This window comes from Pseudogymnoascus destructans (assembly GCF_001641265.1).
Source record: "Pseudogymnoascus destructans isolate 20631-21 unplaced genomic scaffold scaffold_1, whole genome shotgun sequence".
Classification (NCBI taxonomy): domain Eukaryota; kingdom Fungi; phylum Ascomycota; class Leotiomycetes; order Thelebolales; family Thelebolaceae; genus Pseudogymnoascus; species Pseudogymnoascus destructans.
In genome coordinates, this window is record NW_020167520.1 from 1,550,008 (window position 1) to 1,571,097 (window position 21,090).

At 48.0% G+C, this 21,090-nt stretch overlaps 3 protein-coding genes across 3 annotated transcripts; 1 reads left to right on the forward strand and 2 right to left on the reverse strand.

The window, feature by feature from the left end:
- Positions 1–758: 758 nt before the first annotated feature.
- On the reverse strand, positions 759–3,777 carry VC83_00381 (uncharacterized protein; the record flags this gene model as incomplete). Its single annotated transcript, XM_024464075.1, has 3 exons — positions 3,148–3,777; positions 1,066–3,099; positions 759–1,016 (listed from the first exon to the last, which is right to left on the reverse strand). Exons 2-3 carry the CDS (start codon positions 2,767–2,769, stop codon positions 759–761), a joined length of 1,962 nt encoding a protein of 653 aa, XP_024328129.1. The 5' UTR covers positions 2,770–3,099; positions 3,148–3,777.
- Positions 3,778–9,686: 5,909 nt separating this feature from the next.
- Positions 9,687–10,697, forward strand: VC83_00382 (uncharacterized protein; the record flags this gene model as incomplete). Its single annotated transcript, XM_024464076.1, has 2 exons — positions 9,687–10,119; positions 10,174–10,697. The coding sequence occupies 2 exons, from the start codon at positions 9,687–9,689 to the stop codon at positions 10,695–10,697; spliced, it is 957 nt and encodes a 318-aa protein (XP_024328126.1).
- Positions 10,698–14,229: 3,532 nt separating this feature from the next.
- On the reverse strand, positions 14,230–14,547 carry VC83_00383 (uncharacterized protein; the record flags this gene model as incomplete). The annotated part of the gene is made up of 1 exon (XM_024464077.1): positions 14,230–14,547. The coding sequence occupies one exon, from the start codon at positions 14,545–14,547 to the stop codon at positions 14,230–14,232; it is 318 nt and encodes a 105-aa protein (XP_024328127.1).
- Between the last annotated feature and the right edge of the window lie 6,543 nt (positions 14,548–21,090).

The window sequence follows — 21,090 nt, forward strand, 5'->3', positions numbered from 1 at the left end:
ATTTATTTGGAACATTGTACTAGCTATATTGTGCTTTTTAAGGTGTGTATATAAGCATATGCTTTTGTAAACATTTTCAATGTATAAATGTAAGTAGCTGTCATGTATTGCATTTCATATGCGGCCCGTTATGCGGCCACCCCTGGTTTGCAGATAGGTAATCTGAACTACGACGACGCTTATTCTTAACAATTTGGTATTATCGATACTGTATATATATATATTCCTTGCATTCCACTCAGACAGTCCTGTTATATTGAAAGACTGCCAGTATATGTCCAATTTCAGCTGCCGTCAACGTCACCGTCTCCCCAAACTCCAAACAAATAACCCCCTTAAAACTTTCTCTCCCCCATCCTGGTAGTTCCCAATCTGCTCCGCCCAGTACGTGATATAAATAAATAGTTACAAGACCTCCTTCCCCGCCCCAGTTCGCCTTTTACTTTAGCATATAAGCTCCATGCTCCAAACACCCGCCGCCGCTGCAGAAAAAAACAAAGCGATAACAAAAAGACTCCGCCACGCTGAGAAACAAAAGGGGTATAAATAGGTATGCTCGGTCGCCCGATCTATGCAATTCTTCGGTGGTGTTGGCACACGCAGTGTGCCGTGATAAGAGCGAGTTATAAAAACAGATGGTGTGGTACAACAGAAGATGCGGTACAATATATAATGTGATGTGATATGAGATAAATAATAGTGTGATAGTATGATAATTCGTTGTTGCTTGCAGTAGGTTGTAATATGGTACCGTTGGGTTAATTTGGTTTGATAAAGGGTATGTTTTGGCGGGCAGTATTTGGAGTGATGATAGTGACGACCCTATTGCCGCTGCCCGGTAGAGTCGCCTGGCTTCGGCGTCGGTTGTTGCGCTTGCTGTTGTGTTTGCTGTTGAGCTTGCTGTTGAGCTTGATGATTTGCTTGATGATTTGCTTGATGATTTGCTTGATGATTTGCTTGATGATTTGCTTGATGATTTGCTTGATGATTTGCTTGATGATTTGCTTGATGATTTGCTTGATGATTTGCTTGATGATTTGCTTGATGATTTGCTTGATGATTTACTTGATGATTTGCTTGATGATTTGCTTCGTACTGTGCTTGGTACTGTGGTTGTTGCTGTGGTAGTTGTCCACTTGGCCACGGTCGGTCACTACTACCTTGGGGATGGAAGATAGATTGCGGACGTTGGGCAACGGTATTGGAAAGCCAACTTGACCCCGCTACAGGGCCAGAAACGCTTCTGGATTGGGGAGGTAGATATTGTGGCTGCTGGCCTTCTGGTCGAGGTTGTGCGCTGGCGTATGGGTTGGTTGGAGGGAGATATTGCATATGCTGCCCTTCTTCTGGTCTAGGTTGGTTGCCAGAGCGTTCATATTCTCCTTGGTCGTCTAGTCGCCTTCGTCTTGCAGGTCTTTCGCTTTGGCTCATGTCACCTCCAGGGGATTGCCGTCGTGAGCCGGGAGGAAGGGCTTGAGAAAGAGGAGAGGGCTCTCTAACATTAGGACTCTGCGGCCGCTTTTGTAAAGCCTGGCTTCTAGTTGCCGGGTTGTCGTATAACATCTGCCACAATGTATCTCTCTCCGCCCGATAGAAGTCGCTCCGTTCCTTGTAGTTGTCTATCAGCTTATCTCTATCTTGAATTTCTTTGCTCTCCTGTTGCTTTTTATCTTTCGCCCTTTCGCGGAAACGCGCGGAGGCACTGGCATTGCGCTTACGCCTATTGGCGGCCTCAATCGATCCTACATCCACATCCACAGTTATGTTGAACTCGCCATTTCTTGCTGCCCAAACCAGGCCATGCCCACCGCTAACGGGGCCTTGGAGGGGTATTCTCTCCGGTGGTTGAGTTGTGTAGGGGCCTGGTTCTTGTAGGTTTCCTTGTGACGGACCTCCTTCTGGGACAGCTCCTCTTTGCGTTGAACCTGTGAAATATGGTGGGCCAGCAGGCGGCTGGCTCAGCTGAGTTATCGGAGCGGGCGATGGGTGGCTGCTATAAGAGTAGGGAGAGTTCGGGCTTGCACTCTGTGAATTTGGTAACCTTGGTGTTGGCCCTCCCATCACAGCAACACTCGCTCGTCGGTTTAAAGGTGGCCCAGACACTGGAGGAGGCAAATTGATAGGACCTCGAATATGTGCAGGAATAGCGGGCACTGGTGGGATTTCTGACGAATCACCTGTCCCCGGGGCTACAACGTGCGGCCACCCCGCCTCGTGCTCAGGTGGTGGCTGTACGAAGGGTCTCTGGGCTCCCATCGCCGAATTGCCAAGACTAATAGATCTATGGACGCTTGGGACCAGACTTCTCCTGCGCCGCCCGGCGAAGCCGGCGTTCGTTGGCAACAAACCAGGGCTATTCGGAGGGCGGTTTAAGCGCGATATGAGTGGCAGTATGCCTGTGCCAGTAGTCTGTTGTGGTAGCGACCGGTCCACGAAAGCCATCTGGGAATTTGAACCAAACGTGGAGTGCACACCAGCGGTTGCAGACCCCGTTGGGTTTAACATGGTATGGACCCCAACTCCCCGAGAAGCACCACCAAGTGTACGACTATCTCCAGGCGTCATTTGCGGATAAGGTTGCGCAGGAGGTTGCGCCGCTGGTTGGTGGCTCAGCAGCTGTGAATTTTGTTCTCGAGAGATTTCATCTCCATGGTCAAGCCTAGCATGTTGACCTCCTTGTCTCCGAAAAGTATCAGCGGGCGAACTATCATTCCGGCCATCGGCGGTTGATTGAGATACAGGACGAGACGGAGCTGGCCTCTGTGACATTGAGCCCTGATCTCCTGGCCCTTTATGGTCCCAGAGATCGGGACATGGGAGTTTTGGCCCGTCCTGTCCCAAAGCTGGACTGCCGTGGGGGCTCTGGTCAGATAGTATGTGGCCTCTCCCTACAACACTGGGTTGTTGTTTTTGAGGCTTCGTGCGGAATTTGCAGGATACAAGAAGGTGGAAGCAGCGAACGCTTGGGGCGTCGTCCGGTAGAGGAGGGTTTGCACAGCCAGGGCGAAAGACGATTGCGAGTTGCCTAAAAGGCCACCACAGTGCTCCGAAACGTGGGCGGATGAGTTTCAAAACCGTTGATTCGATAGGCGGCTGGATCTTGGTTTCTGTCAGCTATGAGCAGGATCGTTTTCAAGTGAGATGTACAGGTTGAGATTGGCGCGCTTCTATTGCGTCCAGGCCAGTAGCACAACAGTCGGTGCAATATATTGAGGGAGAACAAATTACCCAAGGAGGGACGACGTCTATTTGTTGTGGGCGAACCAGTCAAATAGTGAAGAATGAGTTGAGGGTTGTGAGTGGTTCGTTGATACTATGGAGCTGACTGGCTGCGGTTGGCCAGGCTTAACAACAGCGGTAGACTCTCGTCATGATAGCCAGCCTTCGTATCCCTACATCCTAGGGCTCATAGATCCCGTATCGTGGGAACCGTAGGAAAGAGTTTGCATGAGCGGAAGCGGACTTGCTCTGCATCTGAAGCCCCACGCATATTTTGGGGGGGGGAGGAGGGGGGGGATTGGGCTCCGTAGCCGTTGTCCTGTGAGAAAACATGTTCCCAACAGCCAGGGCATGGGATGCAGTGTGGGGACATGTGCACCTTGATGAGCACTGAAAGCACTCTTGGCTCATACCGTGCGTAGACCGGAGAGAAAGCCAAATACCCCCCAATACTCTACTCCAAATAGGGAAGCCTTTCGCGCTTGTTTAGGGCGTAGGCGGGGAGAAAGGATGTCGCCGCTCAGGGTAACTGATCCACAGGTACGGACGGAGAAGCTCGGTACTGGCTCCAGGCTTAGCCCAATACTGTGGTGCGGGTCAACGCCAGATGAGTTGGGAGTAGCTTGAAAGGTAATAAGGTACGCTGGGTGAACGTTGCAAATCACTGCTGAATCGACCGTGTTGGCTGTGCAGACGTGTCGTCATGTCCCAGTTTCTGCATCCCATCACACCTACCGATACTACTCTAGCTACCCTGCTCGCTCCGCACAGTCTATCGGGCAGGTGATAGGACCTCCGGCCGGGGAAAGGATCCTGCGACTGTTTGGGGGTTTAGAATCGCACTCCACTCCGGCTGAGTCGTAGCGTGTGTGCTCTGCACTCGCTCTAAGAAGTCGTCCAGTCGTCCTGACCGTGGCGGAGATCTTTACAGCAACTCGGTTTGTTAGTGGGCCGGGGAAGGCGGGACGAGCCACTAGGGTCCAAATCCAACGAGGGAGAAGTAACGCCTAGAACAGAAACAGGTAGCCCGGGTCCAGTTGTGGTACTGCGTGTGCAAAGGCAATCTAATCTAACCTTGCCCTTGTAAATCACATTGGACGAAACACAACTGACAGGAAGTTACGGCCTTTGCAAGGAAGGAACAGCAGAAGAGGCTCCTGATAAAACATACCTGCACGGCTCGCGGATCGAGGATTAAAACAAATGGCGCGTTCGGCACGCTTACTCCTGGACTTGTATATCAGTGGCACTGTCCACGACTTCAAAAAACCTCATCCCAATGCAATCATTGTCCAGCATCGTACTTGACGTATCGGAAATGTCCCGAGAGGCACGACCCGGTCGGCACTACAGCTCTATCACTGTGGGCCCGACAAGGGAGCAGCAAATGCAAGATGAACAAACACCCTGCGGGTCCGTGGGATTTCGTCCGTGGGATTTCGTCCAACGCGCCAAGTTCAGCCCTCCCGGCAATGCAGGCACAAAAGCTGTCTGTGGGGATTAATTGCTTCCACGTTCCTCATGCAAGCCGCCCATTGATTTCCAACCCATTGTGCGACCCAGCCTTCGCCTCGCCGAGCGATCCGAGTGGCGTGTAAAACAGACGCTCATAATGCAGGGCGAAAAGGTGGCGATGACGGACTGATCGTCCCAAGGTTGCCTCGCTGGTGCCTTTGGCTTCCATTCATTTCGTCAGATACCCAGTCGTGTGCCTTGGAATGATCCTAATTACATCTCATATTGTAGCAAACCACTGGTTGACTTCGTCCAGGATGTGCAACTGTATCACAGAGTAGTATTTCCCGCTACTGAGTACGTACACTGGGAAGTAAGTTACTCACTTTGTGAGTGGACTCGGTGGAGTGCGGAGTGCATATAAATCCACCAGCTGCATACCCCATGTCCATGCACTGCCGACAACGAGTATGACTGTTTCACACGTCGAGCATAAAACGGCCTGTTGGTTTTGCTTCTGTGCCTCCCACCGCATCAAACCTTCATCACGGGGGCTTGACGTCGGTCGAACTGCCCAAGGAAGCAAGACACAACCAAGGCGACAAGTTTTGAAGAATTCACAGGGCCTATGATCTCGCTTTGCCGGACTTGTGAGCGAAGGAGCGAAGGATTGTGCGCAGCTTTGCGTCGACCTCGCATGAGAAATTAGAGGTCCCTGCCCGGCCGTTTTTTTGGTTGTGGCGATCCCAGTATGGCTTCATACAGTTATGGTTTCAGTCACTTCAAGGGGAAGTAATTCAAGTACAGCGTGGTGTGAATCTGCTCCTTGGCTCAAGTTTTTCACACATTTCGGAAACGGTTGGCGTTTACATGCATATGGACACTATCTGTCTCCTGTTGGGGACCATGAACCAATGCCACAGCGCGGGGTGAAATGGCAACTCACAACTCATACTCGGGCACCAAGGGAAAAACATAGCGGAGAAGGGTGGATAAAGGCCTTTTGGACCAGCATCTTGGAAATCCGATCCTATATTCTGGGGTTCATGTCGAGCTACTGCATCTGATCTTACTGGAGGCCATCTGTTCCACATGACGATATAGCCAAGACTTTCGGTATTGTGAAGCCATTCCCAAACCTGTGAAAAGATTTTGTCATCCAACAAGCTTCCTCAGTTCAGCATGCGCAAATTAGCTGACTTGTCCGAATTCAGCTATCGCAGGGTCCTGCTCCCTGCATGATGGCTGTGTTAGCCAAGTATTTGAACGGTGTGACAATTAATTATCTCCGGTTTCAGCGTCGCTCAAGTTGAGTCCGAGATTAGCACGGAGTTATTCGGATGCTGCCTCTGTGATGGGTCGGCGGTGCGGTGGACTAGCTGATCGGAATCGGAAATATGCTAATACTCCGTAGTTAACAAACCAGTGGCCCGACGCGCTGGTGGCCGAGCCCAATTTAGTGACCACGGCCTTCGTACTCCGTACACGCGGTTGTGCAAGGCGTAGGCCGCTATACCCATTGCTAAGTACATGCATACGCGTCCAGTAAATGATGCCTTGTTGGTGACGGCCAGGGTAAGCTTCGACGTACATGATTGTGGGGGATGTGAAGCACCAAGGGCTTGTCTCCGACTTTCTGCAGAGTTGGCGACGGTGAGAGGTTCGAACCCTCGTTGTCATGCACCCAGACACTGCGTGCATTGGATCCCTCTGAAACCGATGTTCGAGATCTAGCGGTCAGCGGTCAAACCACCATAAGGTCCCATTGTCCAGTGGCTGCATATCCTCCAACCTGCATGCCCACAACAGGGGTGACATGTACTTCTCATCTCATGTATATGGCATATCCATGCCCCAGAGCGTAGACGTGTAGTTTCAGGCAAAATAAAAGTCGGTCACCGCACATTGCAATTCCCCCATCCTGGACACTACACTTCTGAAGCACACAGCAGATTAAACAGCTCCAACCAACCTTCATACGGCAGAGGTTTACTGTGCCAGCAGAGCTTTGTGGTCATCGTATACTATAGTCAAGAGCTTCAGACTGTGCAAATCGGACGTGAAACCTGCCACAAACAGATCAGTAAGGAGGATAATCACCACAAGAGTACTCTACCTGTGGCATGAAATTTTAACACTGTGATGTGCGGACCGGTTCATGCACGTCTCCTTCCCCACCTACAACTATCCTCGGAAATTGACAAATTGCTCAGAACTTTTCCCCCTAGACCCTCAGGGCTCTACTTCCAGTCAATTACGCATTATAACTCCCATCTCCATCCATTCCTGCTCCCTTCAAGCATCTCTAGGTGGTTATGAAGGCTTCAACTCCCTAACGGCCGGATCTAGGCCCCTAAGACAGTGCTTTTACTCGCCCCTAGGAACCACAATCACCATCCTTCAACCACACTTCTAAGAAACAGCATAGGACACTTAGTACCAATACTGTGCCTCCTCTACGCCTCAGCTAATATCATGGATATTTGTTATCCAAAATATCCTTGATATCCCTTTGGCACGACACCACTATATAAGTAGATAGTATTTCCTTAGATAGGAGCTTCGTGCTCAACTCAATATAGTATTCTTTACAATACTGTTGTTACTTAAAAGCCTTTATGTCTAATCCCTGCCTCCTCTGTCAAGTCAACCTTACGCAAGAAACCTCTGTGTCTTCTATCATTTAGAAGTCAGCGTTACACATAGATGAATAATTTCATTATGATTAAATGATTATAATGGTTTGATAGTAGAGCACAATGCCCTGTTCTACTATTAATGGATAATTTCAGTGGTTATGAAGTTGTAATGGAATGTTGTCATAGATAATGGAACTCTGTTAAAATGGACATGAGTTATGTGGTTTCCTCTAAACATAACATCAATTTATCAACTGCTCGATTAAGGGATTATTCAAAATTAGAAGTGCTACATATAAAACAATTGATTCTATTCTTGCAAAAGGAGTTCAATGCAAACTACGATTATAAAAAAACTCAGTATGTTCTCTATGCGATTTGATAGGGAATTTCTACATAGGAAACAATTCAACCATTAACAACTATCAACTGTTAGAAAAAAGGGTTTACTATTTCTACAGAATGTGGTTTATATAACCTATAGGAAGCATTTTATGAAGTTTTACAAGAGATTCAAACAAGTATGAGTGCTTTAGCTCAAGAGCAAAGGATCCATAGGCTTATGAACATTAAAAACTTCATTAATCCATCAAACGAGGTTATTGAAGAATTACATGAAGAGCTTGTTAAGCAGATTGCAGTACAATATGACATTATACAAGAGGAAGAGGATAATGATGAAGAGGAGGAGGTTATTGTAATGATGTATGGTTACGCTTGCGCTACATCCCACTGAGCCAAAAAGACTACAGTATTCTGGCTCCCCCGGAATACGCGTAACACGCTTTATATACCACATGTACTGTAACGGCGGCACCTGTTATTCCTCAAGTTTCAATATCTAAAGCAATTGCAGCTTTGAAAACCTTAAACTATATTAAGAACAGCAAGCAAATCAATCAAGTCAAGCTTCATTGCTCACTTGAAAAGAGAGCTTCAGGAAATGGAGGTTGTATAGGTACAGTCACAGAAACAGTCTACTCTGAATGGCTGGTTAGGGGGGGTATGGGGTAGAATTGCAGAAGCATCACGTGATATATATGGGTACGTACTGTAACTGTTGGGGAAACGGACATTCCCGTGGGATACGGTGGACTTTTACGCCCAAAAATGACAGGTTTTCGCTAGGGAACTGTCCAGCTTCCCGGTTGGCTCACGAGTCAGACAGTGGCGCCAGGCTAGAGTATTGAAAGCCACTGACTGAGCTCAGCTGAAGCACAGTGAGCTCGTCAGGGTCTTGGGGGTTTCCCCAGGCCTACAAATAGCGTACGTAGGCCCGTAGATTAGGTTGTAATTCAATTAATTATATTATACTATTTTACTGTACTCTACTGTGAAGCTTCTGCTCCATTGCCCGAAGAGACTGATTACGGTTGTCGGAGATTACCACACAAAAAATTCGTGTGTACTCCGTAGTTCCCCGTATTCCGCACGTCCCATAACCTTCGGGAGGTCCAGTATCACATGACCGTAAATAGATCCGGCTCGAGGATTTCATATCGACCTGCTTATTCCGTACCTGCAACGTCGTTCATGACTTGCATGAAAAACACTGCATGGCTTTCTCAGTCAGATCCTCCTTCCATCCCTGGTTTCGTCAAGTTCAAAGTGTATATGAATCACGTGACTATCATTGTGCCATATGGCCTTCTTGTCTCCTATCTCATACCCAAACATAAGTGCACCATGGAATAGAAGAAGAGCTTTAACTTGATTAACAGCCATACCTTTTATCGCGTCTACTCGGCCCAGAAGGGATTCATACTAGGTAGCGCCCAGTCTTCATAATCAATTGTGCTGTGCTGATAGAAAAGCAGTAAACCCCGAGTTTTATTGCTCCTAAAAGGCACCACTGCTTGTTACTGATAATGGCTTTGACTGACCAAGGTTTGATAAACTTCATCGAGTTTCTTGTGGATATCAGGTGACTGACGACGGATACATACCAAGGGGGATAAGATTAATCAAACCCGCTCTCGATAACATCCTAATCGGATAAAGGTGAAAGGCCTGCAACTCCCTCGATTCGCCCTCAAGGTTCACATATATATAAACACAAGTATATTTGGCAGATAGCCTTATATTCTCCGATCGATTGGCCTAACCCCGTTTTGTCGCCGCGGACCGCCCTTCCGAGAGCTCCGCAGGTAAGAGATAGTCTCGAAGAAGCCACCTGACTCTTCCGTCCGATAAATCTCTCATATATCCGTCACTCCTCTCAATCGCGCTTCTCTCGACGACTCTCGAAAGCAGCGACCATTTGGAGCCTTGATCGAATTGCAGACTGCTACCAGCCACCCGATCAAAATTTGGACCCAAGGCCGCCAAAGCGAGAGAAGCACCGAGATAAACAAGCTCGGTCCGCCCAACAACATGCCGGAATTACAGAGATGGGAGATTCAGGAGCCATACCTCAGGCCCAATGGTGACCTCCTTGAAGGCCCATTTTACGAGCCTGAAAACAACCGCCTCCGTTTCGTCGACATCATCCAACGAAAGCTCCACGTGATTGATATCGCCGAAGGGCCGTCATCGCTCAAGACCATCGACTTTGATATCCCAGTTGGCGTTACGGCAGATATTGAGGGCGTCGATAGCAAGGATAAGATCCTGATAGGCGGAAAGGCTGGAATTGCGATCCTAGACCGGAACACGGGGAAGTACGAATACATCAAGAGGTTTTACGATGACGCAGATGAGGCTCGAGATGATCTGATGAGGAGTAACGACGGGAACGTCGATTCCGAGGGCCGAATGTGGATCGCGACCATGACTGATTTCCACGCTGGACCGTGTAAACCAGAGGGTATTTCTCCCCTTTCTAGCGCGGCATCCCCTCACTAAAACTGACAAATGCCAGGACACCTTTTAAGCTTCGACTCTAACCTCAAGCGTGAGACTCACCGCTCCGAACTCGTCATCCCCAACAGCGTCGGCTGGTCCCTCTCCAATACCGCCTTCTACCTCGTACACTCCACAGAGGCCACCATCTACGCCTACGACTTCGACGCCGCCACCGGTGCTATCAGCAACCCGCGCGTTTTCTGGAAGCTCGATACTGGCTCTGAACCCGACGGATTTGCCGTCGACGTCGAAGGCTACATCTGGCAGGCCGTGTACGGCGACGGCAAGGTGCTGCGCATCAGCCCCGAGGGCAAGACCGTGGGCGAGATCATACTGCCGACGCGTAACGTGACGTGCTGTGCATTCGTCGGCGAGGACCTGTGGATCACGACGGCGAGCGAGTCTGCGGAGAATGCGAAGTTGTACCCTGAGAGTGCGCGGAACGGAGGCGCGCTCTATAAGATCAATGTTGGTATCACGGGGGTGGAGAAGCATAAGTTCAAGTTGACTGAGGAGACGAGGAAGACGGTTGGCCTGTGAATTCTCGGATGAGGTGGGTGGAAGGCTAGGTATTCTTTTTTCATAGTGAACACAATTCCAGCTGGTGCAGTTACTATCTCGCGTTGATGTAATTTGCCCGTTTCTTTGGCTCTATTGCCGAGTAACTTGTTTATTGACTGGCACCTTCATTCCAACCAAAGCCGATTTAAATGGTGGCTGACTTGCACTGTCCTTTTCAATTTTTAGGAGGGCACGATCAGTGTCCCTCTTCAAACTTGGGGAAGGAATGGGTGGCGTCCCCCGTCAAACTTTGGGAAGGCACGAGCAGTGCTCCTGTTTATAATTTGAGAAGGTACGAACGATGTTTCTCATGAAACTTTGCCTCAGTCGCCATAGCTAGATCCTCTTTTGCCACTGATTCCATTCCACCAATTACGGTTTCAGTGCCTGAAAATGGCATAGTATATTAATATTCCTGAGCTGTTGCTTCTATCATTAAACTTCCCGGCTTCATAAAGGACGACCTCATTACTTCGACCTCGTCCACATTCACGAAAATTATCAGCAGGAGCAAAATAGCATATCTAATAAAAACACAACGCTTCTCAAATTTCGCTCCTCTCTCTCGTGCTAATATACTATTTCTGACCTCAATATCCCTCGTACTCTCTACCTACCCTTCACATAACACAGCAATGCTCCCCATGCCCCCCCATCTCTGCTTTCCGTGCCCACGCCTTCTCAACATGACACCCATGACACTCACCCTTGCTCTCCTCGCGTGCGTACTTGGCGCGAGAGCATTTCTCTACTAACTCTTGGGCTTGGGATAGAGTGAGTTGTTCTCCCTCTCTGTCACCATGACCGTGGGGCGGGTGTGGAGCTGGAGTAGAATGGGTATGGGAGTGAAAATTGGAAGTTGAGCTGTCACAGGGGAAGGAGAGGGTGGAGTGATGGTGGAGTGTGGTGGAGGGGAGGGGGCTGAGGGAGCAAAAGGCTATGTAGTGGGTAAGGTGGGCGGGTAGGCAGGTGTATGTTGTTGTTGTTTGTTTGCACATCTTTGGTAGCGGTGGTGGTGGTGGTATGTGAGGGTGGTGTTTTTCGGTTTGGAAAGGGGGGAAAGGGGATTGTAGGATCGGGGGTTATACGGGGGGACGTTGAATGGGGGTGGGATGGAGTTTGAATGAGTCAAGGATTCATAATGGGATTGTGGATCAAGATGGTTGAATGGGGTTTTGAAGGGCATAAAGGGGTTTCTTTGTGCAAAATAGGAGACTGGCACATAAGAACTTTATAGCATCTCGAGACTCGGGAAATGGTAGCAAGAGCAAAATCTGCTTACGTATGCTGTTTAAGAGGACCATTACAGAGTCTTAAATTTTGAAGCTGAGATGTTGCACCGTTGATGGTGTGCGTCGCATTTAACCAATAGCACTCCAAACTATGGAGGAAGAAGCAACAGTGAAAACCGATATGTCTAGCAGGACCATTCAAGCGTCTCACGTTTCGAAGCCAGATAGTAGGGTAGTTTCACTAGTGTGAACCGCGATCGACCAATCTGCCAGTGCCATGAATTTATATCAAGTAAACACAGCACAACGTCTGCCAGTGACTGGTGAGAAATCTATATCCGTGGACCTAGATGATTTCGAGAAACCAAGGCCATGGCTTGGTCTGAACTATCGGACGATCTGGGCTCTAAAACCCCCCATCTTTTTCTCCTATCAAGGAGGAGCCTCATCTTGTCTAGATGGACGTATAAGTATTCCTCTGCAATATCTGTAACAAATTAGGCAGACTAAGAATTACAAAATAGCCACCGAAACACTCAGCTTTGAACAAAGACCCTCTTTGTTCAGCGATTGCCCAGATGCTGGATCAAAGGAAGATAGCCATTCTTCATCGGAATATCACCACATTCACCACCTCGTCTCGGCCCGAGCGGCAAGACAGGGGTATAAACACTCCTTTATCCATCCCCGTCACTCAAAGAAAAATCTCGAAACATATACACAACCACCCTCTTCCTCCTCCTTCGTTCCCCCTTCACCCTCACCATTACCAAAAATGTCTCTCACTGAAATGCCGCCACTTCCACCATGCCAACCACTCATCACAGAACATCCTCGACAGTCTCAAGCTGAAAGCCCTTCGAGATGGGTTGTATAAATACAGCCTCTTCTTCTCCCCATTGCCCACTCTCCAGAAACCACATCAACATTCGCACAGCAAGAACGCAACACACCAACCAGGTAAGCGATCCAAACCATCAAACCAACACCACCAACACCACCAACTCCTAACACCACCCACCACAACATCCAATCCCAGTCCATTTCCCCACAATGTGCAAAATCATCCACACCCATCACCGCTGTGGCCACAGCTTCATCCAGCAGCGTCCCTGCCGGTGGCTCCGGTCACAGCTGGCACCAATATGCCGCCCCACGGAGTGTCCGTATACGGAGCATAGGGTTGGCGTAGATTGGTCGCTGTGTATGAGTTGTGAGGTGGCGCTAAGGCCGGGGGGGTATTGGCCGGGGGGGTTCATTTAGATGGGTGATGGGGCAGCGATGGTAAGTTGGGTATCTTTTTGTTTGATATTTGGTCTTGGGGTTTGGATGCAGGTAAGTTGAGCAACGTATTTCACATACGAGTCGCCTACACAAGCGAGTCGCCCACCCCATTTCTCACCAAAAATTAAGAAACCTATAACATAATATCTCAACAGCCCAATAACGGTTATTATTATTATTTTTTATAGTATTTCCTATGCGCTTGAATTCATATACCTTGGTCTTAGAGTGATTATTTTAGTAATTATTAAGATATTAGTTTCTAAGGTTGTAGATATCACCTACGTCTTAGTATCTTAAGAATTACTAAATATATCAACGTAGTTCACAAGCGAGTCGCCTACACAAGCTCACCGCCGATTATTCCTTGGCATCGTACGAAATCATAAAATATCTCAACAATTAATTAATTAAACTAAGCCGTAAGAAAGTAGGGGTTGTATAAAGCCTTTATACAACCCCTACTTACTTGCAAATAAGCTTGTAATTGTATATTAGCCTCTCTTTAAGCCTCTAAGACTCAGACAGCTTCGACAGTAAGTACTCCTCCTTCTTGTAATCAACATTTCTTCATACGACAACGTAAACTAAGTTTAGGAACTGAAATTTAGACCAGGCCTTTATATTTAAATATCTACTAACGTGGTCCATATCCGAGTGAAACACCCAAGCGAGTGAAACACCTAACTGCAACAACATACCACCAAAAGCAATGGATACACCTTCTCATCACTGCCTGGATGCCAGTCAACATCAGATGCCTGATCGGCCCGTAGCTGGTCGAATGCATCGCGGAGTTCCTTCTGCAACTCCGAGGTCACGACGGTGTCAGACTTGACAATGGTGTTGCCCACCGAATCGAGGGTAGGGATGAGACCCGTCCGTTGGAAGTTAGCAGCTTTCGCCCTCAACTTCTTGATGCACTAAATTGGATATTAATAACTTGAATTCCCAAATTAATAAACCACATACATAGTCAAAAGCAGTTTCCGACATCATGCGTGCGCGTGGCATGGGACTTTGACTCCACCCGATTTACTCTCAACCAGCTGTGCATATAGCTTATCCTCCGGCTGCTCCAATGCCCCCGTCCGCGACTTGACGACTATTTCCTCATCGAAGACCTTCTTGTCCCAGTTAGGCTTGTCAGACAACCGGTCCATCAATACCATCATGAATACTTCGCGGACAGGCAAATGCTCCGATTCGGCGCCCGCGCAGTTGCCATGGGCGCCAATGGGGTATGACTTCGCAGCCAGCCCAGTATGATAATGGCGCAAGTCAACATTGATACCTGGGTAGTCGTGCGTCATTTTTTGTACGAATCGTCCGCAGACGGGAAGCGTGCGACGAGCTTATGTGGGGGTTGAGAGAGAAGAATGATGGAGCATAGTATGGAAATAAAAGCAATTGGGAAGCCACAGTGGCGTATCTTTATACCTCTTTACCATAATATATGGCGGGGTAGGTAAGCCAACTCTCCTGCCTCGAGGGATTGTCGGGAGTACCTAACGCCTATTAGAATGTTAAGTGCTTAAAGGGGAGAAAGACGAAAGAAGGGTGACCGCTAAGAATATTGGCAGCTTTCTGTGATTTTTGCCAGTTCTGGATTACAGTTCTCACTGTATATCTCCCAATAGGCAAGTAATTTTCACATACGACCATAGACTCAATAGAACTGGGCATCCCGTCCGCTCTGCCATACATAACCTTGAGATCGGTGGATTAGTAGTTGGGTGGGTGACCACCAGCGAATACCCACTGTTGTATGTTTTTTGTCTTTTTATACAATAGATTTATTTACCTTCTCCTTAGTGGCATGGCGGATTTGCCGTGTCCACACCTTTTTTTCGCTAGAAGGCATGATTTAAAGCCGATATAGAATCAGCGTTAGGGATTGTCATAATATAGCCGACTATAAGAACTACAGCGGAAGTGGATTGATTCACTTTTGCTAGTTCAACAGGGATCGAACTTCAGAGTGGCTTGGTCATATGTCTGACCAATCCTTTTAGATGCTCTTGTAGAATAGAGTGCCTAATTTGTCTACCTCTACGATTTATACACCTAGAGAGCAACTTAACAAGTTAAATGCAGAGTTTTTAAGGCATATAGAATGGGTTATATACTCTAGTGAAGAGTTAGGAACTGTTTTGTATGTGAAAGTTAGTGCCAAGGGCGTTGTTATTAAACATATAAGCAAATAAAATGAAAGAAAGTAGAGGACCATTTGCATCACGGCTGTAGGGTTGATAGGTACGAATCACCAAGCTATGCAGAGTCAGGTCACTTTCTTGAAGGCGTGGACTGATATGGATCATGATAGGCAAGTTAGATGAAAATATTAATGATGACGCCTTTTACAGTTATTAAAAGTTGGCAGGGTAAATGCACCACGTTACGCCATCCCCCGCGTTATGACATGACTTACATTAGAGGAAGTAATTAAATGTAGAACATCTAACAATGGTTCACCATAAAAGCCTAGGGGGGGTTGCTAAGTGTGAAACTTTAATAGCCTAGGCAGTATTAGACATCTAATCTAAGAAGTACAAGAGCGCATATCACGTAAGAAAGTGCTAGGGTTGCTAAAGAGTTTAGTTACATGACATGTTAATAGAGGTTTGACATGTCCCTAAGCCTGCTAGAAGCAACAGAATTTATCAGGAGCACAAGAACAGATACTTCCAAAGTGGATTAAAAACCTAACAATTAGCGGCTATTCTCTAGGGCATCGGTTGTTAAAGAAAATAGCTAAAGAACTCTAGTTGCACTAGTCACTTAATTTCGATGATGTGACGCCAAACTAACTTCTACCCTAACCACGATTTTCCCTTAGTCGCGACTAGGTACCACGATTCATACAATGACATCCCCATTTATAGGTTGCTATTAGTTGACGGATCAAGACTATACGCATAGATGGTGTAACAAAACTAGTGCTTACAGCATGGTTTGACATGTATATAGAGGTGGTTTAACACTTCAGAATCACATAAGGGAACAATGGAATCTACTCAAATTATACTTGATTTAACACTTTGTACAAAGCATTAAGCGCATCCTAGTCGTTAGGAATGGGTTTTGATAGTCGAGTGCATCTATGTAGACAGAACCATCCTTCTGCTCTTAGGATCTTTAAAGGCAAGAACGTTCTCTAATCATGGATTCTGCCTTTAGTCATTGACTAGTGGTTCTTTTCTACGAATACGAAAGGCTAGACAAGTAATCTCTATAGGTTAGAGTGGTTAAAACGCATCTTTGAGCTAATGACACATACAAAAGCAGACAGTTAGCACCAGCTTCTCATATGCGATGGCCACGACTCACACATTAGCAGGAGTTTCATTGCGCATTACATGCAGAACCACATTGTATTACTAATACTTCCCCCTTATACATCGCATTTGCTACAGCCACTAGATGTTGCAATATTTGGCCTGCTAAAGAAGTGCCTAATAGCAGCGCTCTCCCTACTCAATCAAGTGCAACTTGCACGTATACAAAAGTATGAATGGATAGAGGCATACATCTAGGCATGGCTTGATGTATTTAACCATAAGAACATTGACGCATCGACGACGCGGTATTAAATCACGACTTAATTGCATGCCTAATTCTATGAAGTTAACAAAACTAGAAGAGGAGGTCATTATCTAATACATTCTTGACTTAGATTCACGATCTTGTGCACTAAGGCTTAGTGGTGTGGAAGAAATGGCCAACAGATACTTACAGAGTGTAACGCGCCAAAGGTTGGCATCTACTAGGTGGAAAACTTTATAAAGCGACAACCACAGCTACAGACAAGCTGTTTTCAGAAATATGACTACCAAAGCAGTGTTGGCAATAGACCGACCTAAATAGATGGTCTGGTCGGTCAGTCTAAATAGACCGACCAGACCGCCTCAAAATCTGAGCCAGACCGACCGACGAGAGGTTCTCATGTCGGCAGACCAAACAGACCGTCTGCAAGTCGACAGACTGTCTGTGTTACGACGGAACAAGAAGGCTGGCCAACTACAGGACAGGAAGGAGGGAGGTCGCATGAGACCGGCCCTGGTACCTGGAGGGGCAGCGGGGAATAGTAGTTCCGAAAGTATCACGTGACGGACTCGCAGGATGATGAGAAGAGTCCTAAGAGTCCAGGACTCTGAGGACTCGAGTGAGTTCCCAGGAGTCCACTAGGCACGTGATGGACTCGCAGGATAATGAGAAGAGTCCTAAGAGTCCAGGACTCCGAGGACTCGAGTGAGTTCCCAAGAGTCCACTAGGCACGACGCCACTATATAAGTAGATAGTATTTCCTTAGATAGGAGCTTCGTGCTCAACTCAATACAGTATTTGTTATATACTAGTAACGTGTTACTTGAAGCCTTTGTGTCTGATCCCCTGCCTCCTCTGATAAGTAAACCCTTACGCAAGAGAACCTCTGTGTCTTCTATCGTTTAGAAGTCAGCGTTACACTTTGAGCACCACTTCTACGAGGTACCGGCTTACACACAAAGCAACATGTCTGTCGTCAGTTCGAAGGGGAAAACCCCCACCACGCCAACTTCGTCTCAGAGGTCTAAGCCTGAGAATGAAGAGATGCCCGATGCACCCACCGTCAACGAACTCAAGGAAACTCTACGCGTCAAGTTGCCCGACACTTACTCCGGCAACCGAAAGGAACTTGAGGTGTTTTTGCTACAGGTCGAACTGTACCAGCACTTCAACGACGAGAAGTTTCCCACCCAGGAGAGCTATGCCCTGTGGACTGCGTCCTACCTTAGGGGGGAAGCCCTGCGATGGATCGAACCATTCCTCAAGGACTATTTCAAATATGAAAGTACCAATGGAAGCATGACAACTACGCAGACTATGTTTGGCAGCTGGAATGGATTCTGTAAGGAAATCCGACGCATGTTCGGAGACATCGATGAGATTAAGACCGCAGAAGACCATCTGTTTGCACTTAAGCAGACTGGCAGCGCCCTCACATACTCCACAGAATTCCAGAGATACGGCAATCAGACAGGATGGGACGCCAGCGCACTCATCAGCCACTACCGACGTGGGCTGAAGAGCCATATACGTATGGAACTTGCCCGTTTGGAACAACAACCAACGGACATGGTAGCGCTAATCGAACATACGGTCCGAATCGACAATCGACTATACGAATTCCAGAAGGAACGTCGGACCTATGACAAGCCCAAGAAAAGTTACCCCTACCGGGGAAACGAGGGCAGACGACGGGATCAACACCCGCGAGACAACCGTTGGTCGGACCCAATGGAACTCGATGCCACGTTCAAACCTGGACGACCCCGTGACCCTAAGAAAGACAGACAATTCAAGGAATGACTCTGTTTTAACTGCGACAAGCCAGGCCACATGGCCCGAGACTGCAGACAGCCAAAGAAAGGGAACGGCGGACGCAAAGTCGGCAAACAACTCAATGCCACCTGGACAGGACAGTTGAACGCAACGTTTGTGAGCAAACAGGACTGGGGAATAAACGGCGAAAGCACCCCAGAAGACGAGAGCTCAGATGAAGGGTCGGAGGCGGGATCATCCACCGTCTCGGAACAGGAGACCTTCGATGAACTCGCACCTACGGAACAAATGAGTCCACGGTGCAAGAACGTAGTAAGACGCATGGCAAAACACGCCCACGCGAAGATTAGGGCCGAACGAGACAAGCCCAATGGCCAGAGGAAAATCCCCATGCTTAAAGACCTCTACGGGAACCTGTTACAGGAACTTCCGTTAAAATGCAAGGTGGACGACTGCAAGGATGACCTCTGGAGATACTACGACCAACTAACGAATACCCGCAGGCTGCTTGGCACGTCCCAAGACGTAGCTAAGTTGGAAGCCCAAGAAGCGGAAGAACTGGAGAAGGATGTCGAGCATATGGCTAAACTGAAGTATATGAAAAGCGTCGAACTTTACTACCAGGACCGCAGGAGAGCCCTGAAGAAGTACGACGAGAAAGCCAGAGATATGCTCCGACGGGAAAATGCGAGACCCACTCCACGCATCGAAAGGAGAGCCATGGAGCAACTAGACACGTTCTCCACGCCTCCGAGGGAAGATAGTGCATGGGTGAGAGGACAGCGGGAACTATCAACGACAGACGCAACAGAGACTGATCATCCCTGGCACGCGTATGTCTACTGGGAGTATTGCAGCGAAGATGACTGCAAGCTCCACTGGAAAAAGAAACACCAGAATCAGTTGTTTCCCCGATCCTCGCCCAGGATACACTTCAGAGACGCAGAGCAAGTTCACGCCCTCAGGCGAAGCCAGTCTGAAGGGGACTTGCCTATCAAAAGCGAACAGGTATACAAGAAATACCCACATCTGCTAGACGAAGCAGAAGAGCGAGGGAAACGATCTCCCCAAGGACCACCATTGGAAGCGGATGAATACTATCCTTCCTCGGACGAGTCAAAAAACTAGGAGTCCTCGACGGTAGGCCACCGGCGAGCGACACGAAGAGGCCTAGTACAGACCAGCTATGCGCCACGACGGGCAGCATGCAACTATATGTGGTCGCTAAGATACAACAGCGACACCTCCGAGCAATGATTGACTCAGGAGCGACGGGCAACTTTATGACAAAGAAAGTAGCAGACACGCAAGGTTTCAAGACGCAATTGAAAACCGAACCATACCCGTTAATGGTCGTAGATGGAGAGCCCATCTCGACTAATGAAGGAATGGTGACCCACGAAACGGTCCCATTGGAAATGGTCATGCTACACGGGCACAAGGAAACGATTCAGTTTGACATCGTGCACATGGACAACCATGCGTGCATCCTTGGTATGCCATGGCTCAAGAAACACAACCCCCAGATCGACTGGTGGAACGAGAAAGTTGTGATGAGCCAGTGCGCGTGTGAACAACGGACGGACACGCGACAACGGGAGAAACCCTCCCAGGGCCGGAAGGAGTTATGTGCAACCTCCGAGCTCGATGACCTAGCCCAGGCATCCTCACCGACGAGTATACCGGTGGAGTACAAGGAATACGAGCAATTATTCCAGGAAGGCCCTAAGAATGAGGCGCTTCCTAAGCACCAACCATGGGATCACGAGATACCTTTGGAGAAAGACAAGAGTCCACCGTTCGGACCAATATATCAGCTATCGGAAAAGGAGCTGAAGGTACTTAAGGAGTACATCGATGATAACCTAGCGAAAGGATTCATCAGACCATCCACATCACCAGCAGGAAGTCCGGTGCTTTTCGTACCAAAGACGGCTCCCTACGGTTATGTGTGGACTATCGAGCGTTGAACAACATCACAATCAAGGACAGGTATGCCCTGCCGTTAATCAACGAACTACACGATAGATTTCAAGGAGCAAAGATCTTCAGTAAGCTAGATCTGCGAGGAGCATACAACCTGATCCGAATCAAGGCTGGGGAAGAGTGGAAAACAGCATTCCGCACCCGCTATGGCCTATTCGAGTATCAAGTCATGCCCTTTGGGCTAACAAACGCACCCGCATCTATGCAACGACTGATGAATGATGCTTTGCACGAATACTTAGACATCTTTACCATTGTCTACCTAGACGATGTCCTGGTGTATTCAGCAACCAAGGAGGAGCATGTCAAGCATGTCAAACTCGTCCTGAAGAAACTAAAGGAGTACAGTGTAACGCTGACTTCTAAACGATAGAAGACACAGAGGTTCTCTTGCGTAAAGGTTTACTTATCAGAGGAGGCAGGGGATCAGACACAAAGGCTTCAAGTAACACGTTACTAGTATATAACAAATACTGTATTGAGTTGAGCACGAAGCTCCTATCTAAGGAAATACTATCTACTTATATAGTGGCGTCGTGCCTAGTGGA